At 45.5% G+C, this 19,813-nt stretch overlaps 1 protein-coding gene across 1 annotated transcript; it reads right to left on the bottom strand.

Moving 5' to 3' along the window:
* Window positions 1–9,256: 9,256 nt before the first annotated feature.
* RPL30 (ribosomal protein L30) lies at window positions 9,257–17,686 on the bottom strand. The gene is made up of 5 exons (XM_056522417.1): window positions 17,576–17,686; window positions 17,404–17,448; window positions 13,812–13,957; window positions 11,091–11,221; window positions 9,257–9,354 (listed from the first exon to the last, which is right to left on the bottom strand). Exons 2-5 carry the CDS (start codon window positions 17,422–17,424, stop codon window positions 9,302–9,304), a joined length of 351 nt encoding a protein of 116 aa, XP_056378392.1. The 5' UTR covers window positions 17,425–17,448; window positions 17,576–17,686; the 3' UTR covers window positions 9,257–9,301.
* Between the last annotated feature and the right edge of the window lie 2,127 nt (window positions 17,687–19,813).

The following is a 19,813-nucleotide window of genomic DNA, read 5'->3' as shown; positions in this document are numbered from 1 at the left end:
CTGTGTATCTATCGGCATTTATTATCAGATCCACCAATTTAGCTTTTTATACAGGGCAAGCGTTTCAATAGGACGCGCAGGCAAGTGAAAGCAGATGGTGAAGCATTGAGTATCTGGCTCCTCGCCCCACCACTCACTCCACAGTGTATTCCAAGCAGGGTGCCTACAGCTGGGGCAAAACTACAACTCCCAGCATGCCCGGACAGCCTTCGGCTGTCCGGGCATGCTGGGAGTTGTAGTTTTGCCACTGCTGGAGGCACTCTGCTTGGGAAGAATTGGCTTACTCAATAGGCCGCGTTGGGACTGCGGCATACAAAAGACCAAAATGAGATGCACGCACGAGATTCAATTGTGTACACAACTTTATTGTTGTACTCTTGTCCATTAGCCAAAACATCCAAGGGGAAATTCAGTATGGATTTTGCTTTCAGCAGGTGCCTTTGGAATCATGGGGACATTTAGTACAGTTCCAGTCGGATTCTGCTGAAAGAACTAACATTCCGGAATATCCACGGCAGAAATTCTGCTGTGTGAATTGTGCAGCGGAATCCAATTAAAATGAATGGGAGGCTGCTGCAAGTGGAATCCGCTTAGAATTTCCTCTTGAACGAGCTCTAATAGATATCATCCTGTAATTCCCAGAATTCTGCTGACCCGCGCTAACTTCCTCCGACATTAAGCTATCACCAGAATGTACTTAAAGGGGTACTCCGGTGAAAACCTTTTTTCTTTTAAATCAACTGGTGGCAGAAAGTTAAATATATTTGTAAATTACTTCTATTAAAAAATCTTAATCCTTCCAGTACTTATTAGCTGCTGAATGCTACAGAGGAAATTCCTTTCTTTTTGTAGCACTGATGACATCACGAGCACAGTGCTCTCTGCTGACATCTCTGTCCATTTTAGCAACCGTGCATATCAGATGTATGCTAAGGGCAGCATGGTGGCTCAGTGGGTAGCACTGCTGCCTTGCAGTGTTGGAGACTTGGGTTCAAATCCCACTAAGGACAACAATAAAAAAAAGCATTATTATTATTATAATAACGTCAGCAGAGAGAACTGTGCTCGTGATGTCATCAGAGAGCATTCCAAAAAGAAAAGAATTTCCTCTGTAGTATTTAGCAGCTAATAAGTACAGGAAGGATTAAGATTTTTAATAGAAGTCATTTACAAATATGCTTAACTTTCTGCCACCAGTTGATTTAAAAGAAAAAAGGTTTTCACCGGAGTACCCCTTTAAAGAGTACGTCACCAAACTTAATATATTGTTCCATATGTAAATATAAGACTCTTTGCTATTTACTTGCTGTTAAAATTCTCAACCTTTATGTTTTTAATGTGTTTGAAAAAACGGCCACTTGGTGGCTCTGTTCTGTTCCCTGCCACAAGTCAAACAGTTAGTTTGGTCTCCTCCCGGCCTGGCAGGAGACCAAACTCAGGAAGTGCATGCAGGGCATGGCGGGGCACAGCTCTCACAGGCTTCAGTGATGTCGTGCCTGCTGGGGAACGCCCACTTTCTCCTTCCGGGAGCTCACACAATGTAAGCAAGGGGAAAGGTATGAAATATTTCATAAAATGATATAAAAATAAAAGATTTTTTCATAAATAGCTGTATTTTTTGATACATGATAGTTTCCTTGATTCCTTAGTATAGTCTTTTCATATAAGAGGTATTATGTGATTAGAATAATCGTTCGTTTGGCTCCTTTGTACTTGCTGAAGAACTTGGATGACGGGGCCGGCTCCATCCTTATATGCAAATTCAGTTCCTGTTTCCTGTCCTGCGGATGAGGAAGCGGTCACTCCAAGGGTGCCATTGTGGGCTCAACGAAAAACAATAAAAAAAAAGCGCTATATATATAATTATATATATATATTATACTATATACAGGTTGGGTATTTGTGGGTGCTGTCGTGGGTTCAACGAAAACAATTACCGGTAAGAATAATTTATGTTTTCCCTATCGCCCACACCGGCACCCTTGGAAAGTAGGCTACACTAGACTATTTAAGGGGGGGGGGGGGGGAACAACAGTTTGAAGAACCTTTCTACCAAAAGAAAAATCCTCATCCCTCAAAAGATTAAGTCTAAAGGTGTGCGAAGAACTCCAGGTAGCTGCCTTAGAGATCTGTTCAAGGGAGGCGGAAGCCCTCTCTGCCCAAGAAGTGGATACTGCCCTAGTAGAGTGCGCTGTGAATCCTACTGGGGAAGAAACCCCTGCTTCTGAATAGCCTGCTTGATCCATCTGGACACTGTCCCAGGAGAAGCCGCCTTCCCCTTGTTTACACCTTCAAACTGGAGGAGAAGCTGTGGAGACTTCCTCCAACTCTTGGAAATATCAAGGTAAGAGAATAAGCATCTTCTGACATCTAGGCAAATAAAACTCCTCTCTAAGGGTGCATTCCCACAGGGCGTTGACGCTGTGCAAAATTTATGGCAGCAGCGGGAAATACGCTGCGTATTCCTCGCTCTCTATACACACAGGGCTTTCCGGTGGCAGCCCTGTGTGTGTAGTGAGTTTTGGAGGCAGGGCCGTGTGCCGGCATGTCTGTGACGCGTGGCTCCGCCTCCAAAACTCACTGCACACATAGGGCTGCCGCCGGAAAGCCCAGTGTGTATAGAGAGCGAGGAATAGGCAGCGTATTTCCCGCTGCTGCCATAAAATTTGCGCTGCGTATACGCCCTGTGGGAATGCACCCTTAATCATTTTTAGGGCTGTCACAAAAAGAGGGTAAGGTAACCACCTGGGACCTATGGAAATCCGATACCACTTTGGGAAGGAAGTTAGGGTCAGGAGACAACACACCTCATCATGAATAGTCATAAGGCTCATTAATAGAAAACCCTGTAATCTCCCCCACTCGCCTAGCTGATGTTATGACTAGTAAGAAGGTAAGTTAAAGAGTTAGGATTTTAATGGTTAATCCCTGGAGAGGTGCAAAGGGAGATATAGTTAAACCATTTAAGACTACATGCATGCACAAATTTCCTCTCTAATCACTTCTTGCATACTTCTAGTGAAAGCAGGTGACACATCAACAATTTTCTTAAAGGGGTACTCCGGTGGTCAACGTGCTTTTCCGTTTGTAACTTACTCTGTTTTGTTTCACTTTTCTTGTTTAAGCTACTCTATTTCCGTTCTTTGTTGTCTTTTTATCCCCCACTTTGTTTTCCTATCTTTGCTTCTATTTCCTGTTTCTTGCTGTGCTGAAAACTACAAATCCCAGCATGCCACATGCCTTGCTGGTTTGGGGCAGCTTTTTTTTTATTTGCTCCACCCTTTACCCCCCCAACTATTTTCCGGGTCAGCCCCTTATACACAGCACACTAATATAATCAACCTTGGTTGGGATACACTGTCATACACACACAAAAGGGACTACAACTCCCAGCATGTGTCATTCAGGAGTCTTCAGTCTGTGGTATAACACCAGCATGCTGCCTCTAGTCTCCTGGGGGTTGTAGTTCACCACACCTCTGTAGGGCATACACCAGTGTTTCCCAACCAGGGTGCCTCCAGGTGTTGCAAAACTACAACTCCCAGCATTCCCTGACAGCCTTTGGGCATGCTAGGAGTTGTAGTTTTGCAACAGCTAGAGGAACACTGGTTTGTAAACACTAGCATACACCAACACACAACAGGGACTACAACTCCCAGCATGTCATTCAGGAGTCCCCCCTTCACATATAGAGATCATTCCCAGTATGAGATGTATTCCCCTGCAGTCCATACATTCCCAGCCTGTGCACCTTATCATCCTCCCCTTCAGATAACACTTATCTTCTCTGTGTTCCTTCTCCTGTGCAGACTGGTGTCCTTAGAATACAGAGGGGAGGAGCTGTGTACTCAGCGGGATGAGATGAGGGGGTGTGGCTTATTTCTCTCATGCAGACAGAAAAAAAAAAAGCTGTGACATCTTGTCCACAACAGACTGAGAACTGTGGACAACAGTAAAAGAAAACCCTCTGAACTACAGAACTTCCTGCCCAACAAACAGGTAAGAAAAACACATACATGCTGCCAAAACATAACACATGTATATTGCAAAAAAAAAACTAAACTTACAAAGAAGATGCCATATAGTAAAAAAAAAAAAAAAAAAACAACCACTGGAGTACCCCTTTAATGCAAGAATCACAATGAGATCCCACTTGTCCCGTTCAACTTTCTTCTGCATAATACTCAACTCTTCCCTTTAACTTTCTTAGGAAGTTCCTTAAAGGAGATGTCCGGTGCAGACTTTTCCTATTCCATCCTATAAAAAATAAAACACAAAACAAGCTTTCACTTACCCTCCTACGTTCCCCTGGAGCTCCACAACAGCTGATCGGTCGGCCTGTCTATCTACTTCTCTTAGCCCAGTACATCACAAGGCGCTTCATCCTATCACGGGCCACAGTGATGTCCCGCCTCGGCCGGTGATAGGCTGAAGCGCCCTGTGACGTACCGGGCTAAGGGAAGTAGGAAGTAAACAGCCCGGACGACCGATCAGTTGTTGTGGAGCTCTGGGGGAACGTAGGAAGGTAAGTGAAAGCTTGTTTTGCAGCTCGGGCAGGATGGAATAGAAAAAGTCTGGGAAGAAGGGGCCGGCTCCATCCTTATATGCAAATTCAGTTCCTGTTTCCTGTCCTGTGGATGAGGAGGCGGTCTCTCCAAGGGTGCAGTTGTGGGCAATAGGGAAAAAATTTTAAGAGCAGGAGGGGTGTTAGGAGTTAGGGAATTTAATCTGAGTTAGTTTAGAAAATATAGTTTGGACCAATAGTTTGCTCTTTTTTTGTTTAAAAAAAATAAAATATAAGAGTACTCCTTAACCCCTTAAGGACAATGGACGTACTCCTACGCCCCCGTTTCCGAGTCCTTAAGGACCGAGGACGTAGGAGTACGTCCTGTCCTTTCCCGGCCCCCTGCCGCTAGCCGGAGGGGAGCCGGTGCCCGATGCCTGCTGAAATCGTTCAGCAGGCATCGCGGCATATCGCCCAGGGGGGTCATTATGCCCCCCCATGTCGGCGATGGCCGCAGATCGCTGGACAATTCAGTCCAGCGATCTGCGGCGATTCCGGGTCAATCGGGTCTCCAGTGACCCGGTGACCCGGAATTACTGGCTGATCGGGGCCGTCAGAGACGGCCCCGAACAGCCAGAGCCTGCAGGGGTGAGGTGGCACTGGTGCCACCTCACGATCGCCCTGATTCGTCGGCCGGATTACCGGCCGACGAATCAGGGCGCCTGCTGCGGGTGTCACTCCCGCACCCGCTCCGCCCCTCTTCTGGAGAACGTGAGCGGGTGCGGGACGTGCACCCCTGGTGCTGGGGACCCCGATCCCCGGCGTTAATGTTGGGATCGGGGCCCCAGGAGCGACGACGGCGGCGGCAGCGGGACTGACCTGTGCGGCGATCAAGCAGCAGCAGGAGGTGAGTGACAGCCTCCTGCTGTTGCTTAGCAACAGCTCCCAGCATGCAAAAAGGGCATGCTGGGAGCTGTAGTTATGCAACAGGAGGAGGCAGACCACCACAACTCCCAGCATGCACTTATGGGCATGCTGGGACTTATGGTTTTGCAACAGCTGGAGGCACATTCTTTCTATGGAAAAATGTACCTTCAGCTGTTGTGTAACTACAACTCCCAGCTTGCACAAACAGCTTAAGTGCATGCTGGGAGTTGTAGTGGTGCATCTGGTGGTTGCATAACTACAACTCCCAGCATGCCCGTTGGCTGTCGGTGACTGCTGAGAGTTGTAGTTTTGCAACAGCTGAAGGCACACTGAGTTAAGTAGCAAACCAGTGTGTCTCCAGCTGTTGCATAACTACAATCCCCAGCATCCCCAGCCAAAGTAGTATGCCTCCCGCTGTTGCATAACTACAACACCCAGCATGCCCTTCCGCTGTCCGTACATGCTGGGGGTTGTAGCTTTTGCAACAGCTGAAGGCACACTGGTTGCAAAAGACTGAGTTTGTTGCCAAACTCGGTGTTTCACAACCTGTGTGTCTCCAGCTGTTGCAAAACTACAACTCCCAGCATGCACTGATAGACCGTACATGCTGGGAGTTGTAGTTTTGCAACAGCTGGATGTTCCCCCCCCCCCCAATGTGAATGTACAGGGTACACTCACATGGGCGGAGGATTACAGTAAGTATCCGGCTGCAAGTTTGAGCTGCAGCAAATTTTCTGCTGCAGCTCAAGCTGCCAGCGAGAAACTACTGTGAACCCCCCGCCGGTGTGACTGTACCCTAAAAACACTACACTAACACACAATAAAATAAAAAGTAAAAAAACACTACATATACACATACCCCTACAATAAAAATGAAAAACGTCTGGTACGCCACCGTTTCCAAAACGGAGCCTCCAGCTGTTGCAAAACTACAACTCCCAACATGCACTGATAGACCGTACATGCTGGGAGTTGTAGTTTTGCAACAGCTGGATGTTCCCCCCCCCCCCAATGTGAATGTACAGGGTACACTCACATGGGCGGAGGATTACAGTAAGTATCCGGCTGCAAGTTTGAGCTGAGGCAAATTTTCTGCCGCTGCTCAAACTGCCAGCGAGAAACTACTGTGAACCCCCCGCCCGTGCGACTGTACCCTAAAAACACTACACTACCACAAAAAATAAAATAAAAAGTAAAAAACACTACATATACACATACCCCTACACAGCCCCCCTCCCCTCCCCAATAAAAATGAAAAACGTCTGGTACGCCACTGTTTCCAAAACGGAGCCTCCAGCTGTTGCAAAACAACTACTCCCAGTATTGCCAGATAGCCACTGACTGTCCAGGCATGCTGGGACTTTTACAACAGCTGGAGGCACCCTATTTGGGAATCACTGGCGTAGAATACCCCTATGTCCACCCCTATGCAATCCCTAATTTAGGCCTCAAATGCGCATGGCGCTCTCACTTTGGAGCCCTGTCGTATTTCAAGGCAACAGTTTAGGGTCACATATGGGGTATCGCCGTACTCGGGAGAAATTGTGTTACAAATTATGGGGGGTATTTTCTGCTATTACCCTTTTTAAAAATCTAAAATTTTTGGGAAACCAACATTTTAGGTAAAATTTTTTTTTTTTTTTTTTACATATGCAAAAGTTGTGAATCACCTGTGGGGTATTAAGGTTCACATTACCCCTTGTTACGTTCCCCGAGGGGTCTAGTTTCCAAAATGGTATGCCATGTGTTTTTTTTTTGCTGTCCTGGCACCATAGGGGCTTCCTAAATGCGGCATGCCCCCAGAGCAAAATTTGCTTTCAAAAAGCCAAATGTGACTCCTTCTCTTCTGAGACCTGTAGTGCGCCAGCAGAGCACTTTTCACCCCCATATGGGGTGTTTTCTGAATCGGGAGAAATTGGGCTTCAAATTTTGGGGGCTATTTTCTGCTATTATCCTTTTTAAAAATGTAACATTTTTGGGAAACCAAGCATTTTAGGTAAAACATTTTTTTTTATTTTTTACATATGCAAAAGTCGTGAATCACCTGTGGGGTATTAAGGTTCACTTTACCCCTTGTTATGTTCCCCGAGGGGTCTAGTTTCCAAAATGGTATGCCATGTGTTTTTTTTTTGCTGTCCTGGCACCATAGGGGCTTCCTAAAGGTGACATGCCCCCCAAAAACCATTTGTCGCTCCTTCCCTTCTGAGCCCTCTACTGCGCCCGCTGAACAATTAACATAGACATATGAGGTATGTGCTTACTCGAGAGAAATTGGGCTACAAATACAAGTAAAAATTTTCTCCTTTTTACCCCTTGCAAAAATTCAAAAATTGGGTTTACAAGAACATGCGAGTGTAAAAAATGAAGATTGTGAATTTTCTCCTTCACTTTTCTGCTATTCCTGTGAAACACCTAAAGGGTTAATACACTTATTGAATGTCATTTTGAATACTTTGGGGGTGTAGTTTTTATAATGGGGTAATTTATGGGGTATTTCTAATATGAAGACCCTTCAAATCCACTTCAAACCTGAACTGGTCCATGAAAAATAGGGAGTTTGAAAATTTTGTGAAAAATTTCCAAATTGCTGCTGAACTTTGAAGCCCTCTGGTGTCTTCCAAAAGTAAAAACTCATAAATTTTATGATGCAAACATAAAGTAGACATATTGTATATGTGAACCCAAAAATGTTTTATTTTGAATATCCATTTTCCTTACAATCAGAGAGCTTCAAAGTTAGAAAAATGCAAAATTTTCATTTTTTTCATCAAATTTTGGGATTTTTCACCAAGAAAGGATGCAAGTTACCATAAAATTTTACCACTAAGTTAAAGTAGAATATGTCACGAAAAAACAATCTCGGAATCAGAATGATAACTAAAAGCATTCCAGAGTTATTAATGTTTAAAGTGACAGTGGTCAGAATTGCAAAAAACGCTCTGGTCCTTAAGGTGTAAAATGGCCTGGTCCTTAAGGGGTTAAAGGGCACCTTTTATAGTGCTCCCAGCGGCAAAAATACTGGGGCCGCCTCTAATGTCAGAAGTCCCATAGCATTGTACGGGACTTCCAGCAACTCCACCTTCAGATCAAGATAGTCTGCAAGCAACACAATCCACATGTATTTAGTAGATGATCACATGCAATACCCTGTTTAGCACATAATTCTCTAGAAATATATTTGTCTGCAATCAAATCATGATCAGAAGAAATTTAGTTTGTGAATGACTAAGGCCATGTTCATGCAGCAACATTTCAGATTCCACTGATTAGGGGTGCGTTCACACGGTCGGATTACCTGAAGCAGATTTTGCAACCATTGACTTCAATGGGTCAGAAGAAATTCTGCAATAGAAGCAGATTTTCCTTCAGACCCACTGAAATTAATAGTAGCAAAATACACTTTGGATTTTTTGCAGCAAATATGCTCTGGAAATTCTGCAGGTAATCTGCCCGTGTGAACATACACTTAAATGGGATTCTGCTGCACTGTTCACCGGTGTCCATTCTTTCTGCTAGGAAATGCATTGCAGTCTATGTGTGCGCATTTCTGAGCATTCCTAGCGCCCACTGGAACATTCGCCACATTTGGCGGTGTAACCATGGCCTACTTGGGCAGGAACTTTAATTAGAAGTTTGAAAGGAGTTTTACAGACTCCACCATCCATTTAATGTAGCAGTCTGCTTGACTCAAACACAAATGGGACACAGGACCCCGATCCCTTGGTCACTGGAGGTCCCAGAGGCGGAGACCCCCATAAATCAGACATCTGAATATCTTTCCGCATTATAAACTGTAATAATTATAAAAAATTACAAAATACAAGATTTTCCTGGAAAACCAGTAATTTATTAACAGTTTGTTTTAGACATTTACTTCTCGCTGGGCTGCTGTTCTGGCATGCTTCTAATGATATCAGAGTCACCTGCAAGACAAAGAACAATAGAGGTTATAAAGCGCGACAAGCATTTAGGACAAGTAATCCAATAGGAAAGTCTTCGGCTACGTTCACACCACATTTGTGTTAAGGTATTTTTTGTTTAATTTTGGAGGGGTTGCAGACACTACATTTAAGCTCCTTTAAGCCACTTGCAGTGTGGGTTTTCACATGGTATGGTGGGTTAGTTTTTAAAGCTGAATAAATAAATAAAAATAATAAAAAAATAAAATAAAGATTTCCAAGTTTTACCTTTTTACTCGGGCTGCACGATTTGGGGGAAATTACATTGCGATGGAAATATAAATTGTAAACCCCTTTGGTCTGCTACAGATCCCATTCTATAGGGATCCCGATGTCCTGTGCTTCCTTTTTCTGAGAAGCAGCAGGATGTTCCTGCCAAATCACCGGCTGAGATAGAACACCACTGCTACCGGCTGCCTGTCTCAGAAGGAAGCACAGAGAAGACGCCAGGACTCCCCGGCAGACCAAACAGAGGTAGGTAAGCATCAGCTTTTCTTCATGTCTCCCCTGCACCATATAACACACATAGGGGTTTGTTGGAAGGAAGCAGACCACCTGATACACGGAGTCTGGTCAGGGGCCGGGCAGCTTAAATTAAGATATGATAATGGCAGCATTTTGAGGCCGTACATAATCGCACATTGGTAATACTGCAATTTGATTGCTTTGGCGAATAATCGTGCAGCCCTACTTTACACATTTCCTCCATTCAGTCCTTTGCCAACTTTGGCTTTAGAAACTGCATTAAAAAAAAAAAAAACCTTAACATGTGAACATATTGGGGGAGATTTATCAAAACCTGTGCAAACAAGAAGTGGTGTAGCTGCCTCTAGCAGTCAGATTGATTTTTTATTTTTAAAGAGGCAACCTGATGGTTAATGTGGGCTTAACTTTTTCTCTGCACAGGTTTTGATGAATCTCCCTCACTGACATTTGCTTATTTAGGATCAGAATATGTAAACCAGAATTAGGAACTGATCAATCAGATAAATGATGTTTGCATCCCAGACCAGTTCGTAAGAAACCTGCAGATCAATGAGTCCTTGATAGGTTGGTTTAAAAAGGAATGTATCAGAAAGTGACGATTATATGAGGCGCAACTCCCATCCAGCAGTTCATAGCTGGAGAATGTACAGATTTACATTTCAAATTCTAAAAAGTTTTTATTTTATTTTTCAATTTATGTTTAAAACCAGTCGACCAAACATTGTGAGCTTTAAAACATCCAAATACAAGTTAGACAACTAAGCATCCAGTTTTCTGCCAACCCAGTGATCTGGCATTACGTCACTACCAATAAGCATAGGACCCGCAGCAGGAGAAAGACCAGGAGCCTGGGAGGGGAAGGGGCTGTATAGGGGGTCACACCTATAAATGGGACATAGTTTCTAATGTGTTTGGGAACAGGATTATAAAAACAGGCGTATGGTTATCTACAAAAAAAAAAAAAAAAGGTTAAAGTAAGGCTCCTAAAAACTTAAAAAGTAAGGGGCCAAAGAAGTTTTTAGTCAAAGCTTTATAGAGAGGATCTCAGCCATAATGTAACAAGCCTTTCAGAATCAGTACGGCATTGTAGGCCAGTACCAATGACGCAGACAAGTGTTGATCTAGCGAACTTCTAGCCCGGAAGCGATCACTGACCGATCAATCCGGCGAGAATATATATTCGCACACAGAAGTGTAGACAATAATGTGTTTACCTGGATCAATAATGGCCAGTGTGCACACTCTGTAGTATTTGCCGCAGGCTGTACCAAGCTCAATGTTGTTGCCGCTGTAGTGGTGGACTCCAGTCTTGGCCAACATTGCATAGTATTCAATCTCTGATTTTCTGTGGAACAAACATTACAAAATTAAAATATTTAGCTTTCATGTTTTCAATATAAAACAGGTTAAACAGACACCAGAATGTGTCACATTATATCCATGCACCCTCATGACACCCATTATAAGATTAGTGGATGCCAGTATTTGGACCTGGTCTGCACTGAAAGTATTTTATGTTTAAATAAAAAAAATAATAAAAAAAAAAAAAAGCACAGGGCTGAAAAATCACACCACAAAACCTCAATTTTAAAAACAGCACAAGATAAGTGTGAACATGGTCTGACAGTCGGAGGGACATGTCTGATAAAAAGTTTACCAATTGAGGGGTTATCCAGTGAAATTTATTTTTTTTTCATATGAACTGGCTACCAGAAAATTAGATGTGTAAAAACTTTTATTAAAAAAAAAAAAAAAAAATCTTAATCCTACCAGTACTCTGTCTCAGTAACTGTCCAGAGTAGGAGCAAATCCCCATAGCAAACCTCTCCTGCTCTGGACAGTTCCTAAAATGGACAGAGATGTCAGCAGAGAGCACTGTGGTCAGACAGAAAAGAACAACTCAACTTCAGCAACTGATGAGTACTGGAGGATTAAGATTTTTTAATAGAAGTAATTTACAAATGTAACCTTCTGGAGCCAGTTTTTTTTTTTTTGGGGGGGGGGGGGGGGGGGAGGGTTAATTGTTTTTCACTGGAATACCCCTTTAACTCTTAGAACAGTGTTTTTTTCTGATTCCAATTTCTAGACATTGTTTGTGCACACATTACACTTCACAGAATGGAGATTACAATAGCAAAGAATGCACAAGATAATGTTTACTGCAGCTCTAGGCCATAGCAAACTTACTAGAAACCAGTAGAAGTTATGCCATACAAAGTTACTATAGGTGTCCCTGCCAAAAATCATTGCCGGTAGCTTAGTGGAGCTGATGGGGACAACCGCAACGAAATGAGTGTCCTGATCAGATAAGAGGTTGGCTCCGTCCAATCTCCGCTCCCTCACTGCAGGCAGCCTAAGCAACATGTAGTAATGGAGCATCCATAACACTGATCAGTGCAGCCAATCAAAAGAACTTGATGTGTCAAAAGTTTTTACAAATGACAGTGGCCCTTTAAGCTTTAAATAGGGGTAGAAGCTTAACCCCTTAAGGACGCAGGGTTTTTCAGTTTTTGCACTTTCGTTTTTTCCCCATCACCTTTTAAAAATCATAACCCTTGCAATTTTGCACCTAAAAATCCATATTATGGCTTATTTTTTGTGTCACCAATTCTACTTTCCAGTGACATTAGTCATTTTACCCAAAAATGCACGGCGAAACGGAAAAAAATCATTGTGCGACAAATCAAAGAAAAACGCCATTTTGTAACTTTTGGGGGCTTCCGTTTCTACGCAGTGCATATGTCGGTAAAAATGACACCTTATCTTTATTCTGTAGGTAATGATACCCTACTTATATAGGTTTGATTTTGTCGCACTTCTGGAAAAAATCATAACTACATGCAGGAAAATGTATACGTTTAAAAATGTCATCTTCTGACCCCTATAACTATCTTTCCACGTACAGGGCGGTATGACGGCTCATTTTTTGCGCCGTGCTCTGAAGTTTCTCTCGGTATGATTTTTGTTTTGATCGGACTTTTTGATCACTTTTTATTCATTTTTTAATGGTATAAAAAGTGACCAAAAATACACTTTTTTGGAGTTTGGAATTTTTTTGCACGTACGCCATTGAACGTGCGGTTTAATTAATGATATATTTTTATAGTTAAGACATTTACGCACGCAGCGATACCACAGATGTTTATTTTTTTTTTGATTTACACTTTTTTTATGGGAAAAGGGGGTGATTCAAACTTTTATTAGGGAAGGGGTTAAATGATCTTTATTAACACTTTTTTTTACAGTGTTATAGCTCCTATAGGGACCTATAACACTGCACACACTCATCTCCTATGCTGATCACTGGCGTGTATTAACACGCCTGAGATCAGCGTTATCGGTGCTTGACTGCTCCTGCCTGGATCTCAGGCACGAAGCAGTCATTCGTCGAGCGGACACCGAGGAGGCAGGTAAGGGCCCTCCCGGTGTCCTGTCAGCTGTTCGGGACGCCGCGATTTCACCACGGTGGTCCCGAACATCCCGACTGAACAGCCGGGTTAGTGTCACTTTCACTTCAGACGCGGCGGTCAGCTTTGATTGTCGCGTCTGAAGGGTTAATACGGGGCATCACCGCGATTGGTGATGTCCTGTATTAGCCGCGGGTCCCGGCCGTTGATAGCCGCCGGGACCGACCCGATATGACGCGGGGACACCGCGTGACCCCGCAGCATATCACAGGAGCTGGTGGAGGACGTAAATATACGTCCTGCGGCGTTAGAGTTAAAAATGTGGTCTTTATACTTACTGCAATAGGTGCAAGTTCTTCAAAGCATCCACATTACAGTATATACACCCCTATAAGCTAAAAGGGCCCATTAGAGCCACAAGCCTCATGACAATGGATCAGAACCATAACTGGCAGTGGTCAGCCGCACAGTCAGCATAGTACTCGCTGCCATACAGACAAATCCAACCTCAGATTCTGGTCAACTCACCTCAGAGCTGGGCAGTTGTTGGCAAGAATGACAAGTTTGGCTTTGCCCTCACGGATCCTCTTTAAGGTCTGCTTGTACCCAAGGACGTACTTGCCACTTTTCATCACAAGCTGAAGCCTTGAGTTTATAGACTCCAGGGACTTTTTCTATAAGAGAAATAAAATCGTAAAATAAAAACTCAGTGTGCATAGAAAATAGTGTAAACCAAGAAGTTCTGTGAACCTCTGCTGTATACATGACTATTCTGGGGGAACAGAATTTAAAAAGTAGCTATCAACTAAAACTTTGCCAATTGCTATCATCTATTGTCCTAAAATGCGCCCTAAACGGGCTTGCTGGGGTTTTTGGAAAATTGTCCAAGTACTGGAAACGTCAGGCTAGCAGATTCAGAGTGCAGCCAGCGACGACTGACTGCACTAGGACCACGTGTCGATTGCCACCCCCATAGACGGCAACATATTTCAGGTGGATTCCGCCCAAAAAAAAAAAAAAAAAAAAGTTATCTTGATCAAGCCTGCAGCGGAAATTCCGCAATGTGCAGCGGAATACCATGGAAAGTTATGTGATTCCAGATTACTCTCAAATTCTATAGTGTGAACCCAGCCTTATCCCCCGCAGTGACAACATCATTCATAAGAGGCTACAGACAGTCACCGGCACAGGGGATATTTGTCGGGTAAACTTTATCACCCCCCCTCTTGAATTCTCCGCTTAGAAACAATTCCCAGCTGTTTTGCCATTGGCTTCAATGTATTTTACTCTGCACTGTTCACACTGTGTAAATTCTGCGGAATTCCATTCCACTAGAAGAATGAACATGTTCATTCTTCTTGCGGAATACACGAGCACAAGTCCATTGAAGTAAATGGTAAAAAAAAAAAAATTCTAACTCTGCGCCCGAAAAAATAAAGGGAAATTCCAACTTGTGGTTGTAGTCCAGAAAAAAGTTTCCTCCTAGGGATCGACCGATTATCGGTTTGGCCAATATTATAAACCAATAATCCCGATTTTGTGCATTATCGGTATCGGCAACTACCTTGCCGATAAGCCGATAATGCCCCCGCCCCATTGCCTCCCCCATCCCCGGTTTTATAATTACCTGTTCCCGGGGTCCACGCTACTTCTGGCTCCTGCTACGTCCTGCGTTACGCTGTGCGCAATGATGAGTGACGTGACGTGCGCGATGTGACGTCACCGTCAGTGCGCACAGTGACAGCTCAGGAGGACGCCACCGGAGCCAGATGTAGAGTGGACCCCGGGCCCAGGTAATTATAAAACCAGGGATGGGGGAGGCAATGGGGCCGATGCGGTGGGGGGGGTGCGACGCGGTGAGGCACGCGGAGCAGTGCGGCGGGGGGTGCGACGCAGTGAGGCACGCGGAGCAGTGCGGCGGGGTGTCTCGGTGATAGGACTCAGGACCCCGGACAGGCAGGGGGAGAGAAGCGGGTGGTGGTGGCGGTGGCCTATGGCACTGCAAAAGCCACTGCAGTGCATTGATTTAAAGCGCCCACTTTGCAGCGGTGTCGCGGGGGGATAAATAGCCGATAACTTATACCGATATTCCGGTATAAGTTATCGGCTATCTGCCCTAACCTCCACCGATTATCGCTATCGGCCCTAAAAAAACGATATTAGTCGATCCCCATTTCCTCCTCCATGCGATTTTCATTCACACTGAGGAATCGTTGCGTAAAAATTCAGTCAAAGAATTTACGTTTTTTTGGCGCAAAATTTGCACAAAAATCCCACAGAATTAACACTGAATTCTGTGCAAATTTTAGTATGAAACTTTTTTTTGTCTGGACTACAATCACCAATTGGAATTTCACTTTTTATGTATTTATTTTTTCATGCGGGATTTCCACGGAAATCTCATGGGGAAAAAATCTCAAGCGGAATTTTTTTTTTACCACTGACTTCATTGGACTTGTGCTCACGTAGGCCCCAAGAAGAATGAACATGTTCTTTCTTCTAGTGGAAGGAATGCCGCAGAATTTACGCAGTGCGAACAGTGCAGCGTAAAATACATCGAAGTCAATGGCAAAGCAGCTGGGAATTATTTCTAAGCGGAGAATTCAAGAGAAATTAAGCGAGTAAATTCCTCCTGAACTACCCAGAGTGAACGCACCGCAAAGCTGCGCCTGATAAAGAATTTGACAATTCTCTAGGACATGTCAAAAGATTTTACTATGACAGGTACATTGTTACAAAAAGCAAAGGAATGGTTAATGGACTCCGGCAGATTCACAATGCCGGCCCTGTAAGGGTGAAGTCAATAGGTAGAAAAATCAGCTGCAGAAAATCTGCAACAAACTACACAGGTGTGAACATATCCCAACAAGGCGCAGCTATCTGCTTTGTGTGAACATATATCTAGGGCTGTGTTTCCCCAAACAGGGTGCCTCCAGCTGTTGCAAAACTACAACTCCCAGCATGCCCGGACAGCCTTTGGCTGTCCGGGCATGCTGGGAGTTGTAGTTTTGCAACAGCTGGAGGCACCCCAGTTTGCTGGAAAAACCCACAGCATTACAGTCATTGTTTTTTTTAAGGAATAAAAGCATTTCTCATGCTCAGACTTCATTTGAATTATGATCTACAACATAGAGACACTACAACTCCCAGCATGTCCAGTGAACCCCAATCTGAGCGTCTCCAGCTACTACAAAACTACATCTGCCGCTGGCCGTCGTCAGTCATGCTGGGAGTTGTAGTTTCCCCCGTTGGCCGTCGTCAGTCATGCTGGGAGTTGCAGTTTCTCCCGTTGGCCGTCGTCAGTCATGCTGGGAGTTGCAGTTTCCCCCGCTGGCCGTCAGTCATGCTGGGAGTTGTAGTTTCTCCCGCTGGCCGTCAGTCATGCTGGGAGTTGCAGTTTCCCCCGCTGGCCGTCGTCAGTCATGCTGGGAGTTGCAGTTTCTCCCGCTGGCCGTCAGTCATGCTGGGAGTTGTAGTTTCCCCCGCTGGCCGTCAGTCATGCTGGGAGTTGCAGTTTCTCCCGTTGGCCGTCAGTCATGCTGGGAGTTGCAGTTTCTCCCGTTGGCCGTCAGTCATGCTGGGAGTTGCAGTTTCTCCCGTTGGCCGTCAGTCATGCTGGGAGTTGCAGTTTCTCCCGCTGGCCGTCAGTCATGCTGGGAGTTGTAGTTTCTCCCGCTGGCCGTCAGTCATGCTGGGAGTTGTAGTTTCTCCCGCTGGCCGTCAGTCATGCTGGGAGTTGTAGTTTCTCCCGCTGGCCGTCAGTCATGCTGGGAGTTGTAGTTTCTCCCGCTGGCCGTCAGTCATGCTGGGAGTTGTAGTTTCTCCCGTTGGCCGTCAGTCATGCTGGGAGTTGTAGTTTCTCCGGTTGGCCGTCAGTCATGCTGGGAGTTGTAGTTTCTCCGGTTGGCCGTCAGTCATGCTGGGAGTTGTAGTTTCTCCCGCTGGCCGTCAGTCATGCTGGGAGTTGTAGTTCCGCCCATCACGTGTTCTGCCATGTGACATCAATCACCCGTGCCGGGTTCTACTACTACCCCGATCCGGGCTCTACTTACTACCCATCCCCGCCCCAGGTAACCCGGAGCCGGCTGGGGCTCCACGTGAGACATGAGGCCGCACTCACCGTCTTCTTGGCGGCCACCATGATTGCTGCGTAGGGATCCCGGACCTGTAACGGGAGAGGAAAACACACAGTGAGGCGGCGGAAACCCTTCTCTACAACCCCGGGCTGACACCGACCTCCGGGGAGCCCCAAAATGAGAGAAAAACCCCCGACTACCCGGAGCCCCACTCACCAGAGGTCTAGCTCCAAGATGGCCGGGGACCGAGAAAGGAAGGAGCTCCCACAATGCAACGCTTTTGATGAGGGGACCGCCTGTGTAACAGGGCAAGAGGGGGCGGGGCTTGAGCAGACGCAGGAGGAGATGGAACGCAGCGCTACGGGACGGAAGAGAGGACAGAAAGGACGAGTGCGCGTGTGAGTGGTGGTGGTGGGATGGTACAGGGGAAAGGATGTATATCAGCTTGTTACTACTGGGATATTGTGTCCAGTTATAGGAGATTAGGACATAAACAGTTGAGTAACTTTGTAAATACACTGGTGGGATTTATCATTGTTGGTGTAGGTCAGAGTTTTCCATATTTTTTATGTTGGTGAGCCCCTTTTTAGACATGCACATTTGGTGGCACATTCCTCGCTGTAGTGCCAGTTGGGCGTATCACTTTGCCCGTCCTATGGGAATGTGGCTGCTACCCCCCCCCCCCTGTACCATTTCATCTCCGCCTTCATCAGCCTTTGCCATTTCATCTCCGCATTTTATCACCCCACCACCTCCATCATCCCCCTGTGCCACTTCACAACCACCCCTTGATCCCACTGTACCACTTCATTCCCATTGTTGATCCTCCCAGTGCCACTTCATCATCCCTCCGTGCCACTTCATTCCCCCCTTTCATCCCTCCGTGCCACTTCATTCCCCCTTTCATCCCTCCGTGCCACTTCATTCCCCCCTTTCATCCCTCCGTGCCACTTCATTCCCCCCTTTCATCCCTCCGTGCCACTTCATTCCCCCTTTCATCCCTCCGTGCCACTTCATTCCCCCCTTTCATCCCTCCGTGCCACTTCATTCCCCCTTTTATCCCTCTGTGCCACTTCATTCTCCCCTTTCATCCCTCCGTGCCACTTCATTCCCCCCTTTCATCCCTCCGTGCCACTTCATTCCCCCCTTTCATCCCTCCGTGCCACTTCATTCCCCCCTTTCATCCCTCCGTGCCACTTCATTCCCCCCTTTCATCCCTCCGTGCCACTTCATTCCCCCCTTTTATCCCTACGTGCCACTTCATTCCCCCCTTTCATCCCTCCGTGCCACTTCATTCCCCCCTTGATCACCCACAGTGCAACCTTATCCACGAGGCTGAAGTTGGTTTCTTATTCATCCAGCTTCTTATTCACTGAAGTTGGTTTCTTATTCAAGCATTTTCTTATAGATGACTAATAAACCTTTTCTCCTCTTATTTCTCTACAGTAAACCTGTTTTTTATACATAAATGTTGAATAAGAAGCTGGCCATAAGAAACCAACTTCAGCCTCGTACCTTATCCCCCCACCATGCCACTTTATTCCCCTCCTTGATCCTCCTCCCTGTGCCATTTCATTCCTCCCCCTTGTTTCCCCCTGTGCCACTTAATTCCCTCCCTTGACCCTCCTGTGTCACTTCATTCCCCCCGTGTTGCTCCCCCCCCTATGTAACTTCAACACCCCCTTACCTTCCTTGATCCCCCATTCTGCCATTTGACACCTGGCCTGTGTCCTGTAGTGCGCTCCGGCAGGGTCAGGTGCAGGCTCTACATCTTGGTGGGTTTGATGAGTGACATCTTCCTGCTCCGCTCCTCCACACGACATCAGGGGTGTCACGTGCCAGAAGTCCCAGCATCCACCGATGCTCACTGATTTAAAGTGGCCGCTGTGCTGGCTGTAGTTCAACATCAGGCAGCACAGGCCATGGTCACTTAAGAACAGTGACCGGCAGTGGCTGCTGCTTCTAGTTATTTAACCGCCACAACTAGGTTTTTACTGTCTGGACCTGAGAGTCTCCCAAGATCTCAGCATCTAATTCTAAAGACAACCCCTGTGTGCTGCGGCTCATGTTACTGTACCTATTGAGACTGTAATTCAGAATCCTAACCAAAACTGGAATAAAAGGAAAGTACAAGCAGAAGAGGAATATTTCCTTCTTAAAGGCCAAGTTTAACCCATAAACTTCTTGTTGATCAAGACAAATCCTGTCTCAAGCATTCTACTGCAGATATGGCTGTGTTCACATCTACATTGGCAGCTCTGCTATTTTTTCCCATACAAACTGGAACCCAAAAGACTCTATTATAAGGCTATATTCAGACATCAGAATTTCTGTGCGGAATTCCGCATGGAGATTCCGCAACAACAGTGTCCCATTGAATTCAATCGGATTCTACTGCGCTGTGCACACGGTGGAATTTCTATGCCAGATGTTTTTAGCACGGAAATTCCGATT

The sequence above is a fragment of the Hyla sarda genome, chromosome 5 (genome assembly GCF_029499605.1).
Source record: "Hyla sarda isolate aHylSar1 chromosome 5, aHylSar1.hap1, whole genome shotgun sequence".
NCBI classification, from domain to species: domain Eukaryota; kingdom Metazoa; phylum Chordata; class Amphibia; order Anura; family Hylidae; genus Hyla; species Hyla sarda.
This window is presented reverse-complemented; position numbering and strand designations above follow the sequence as displayed.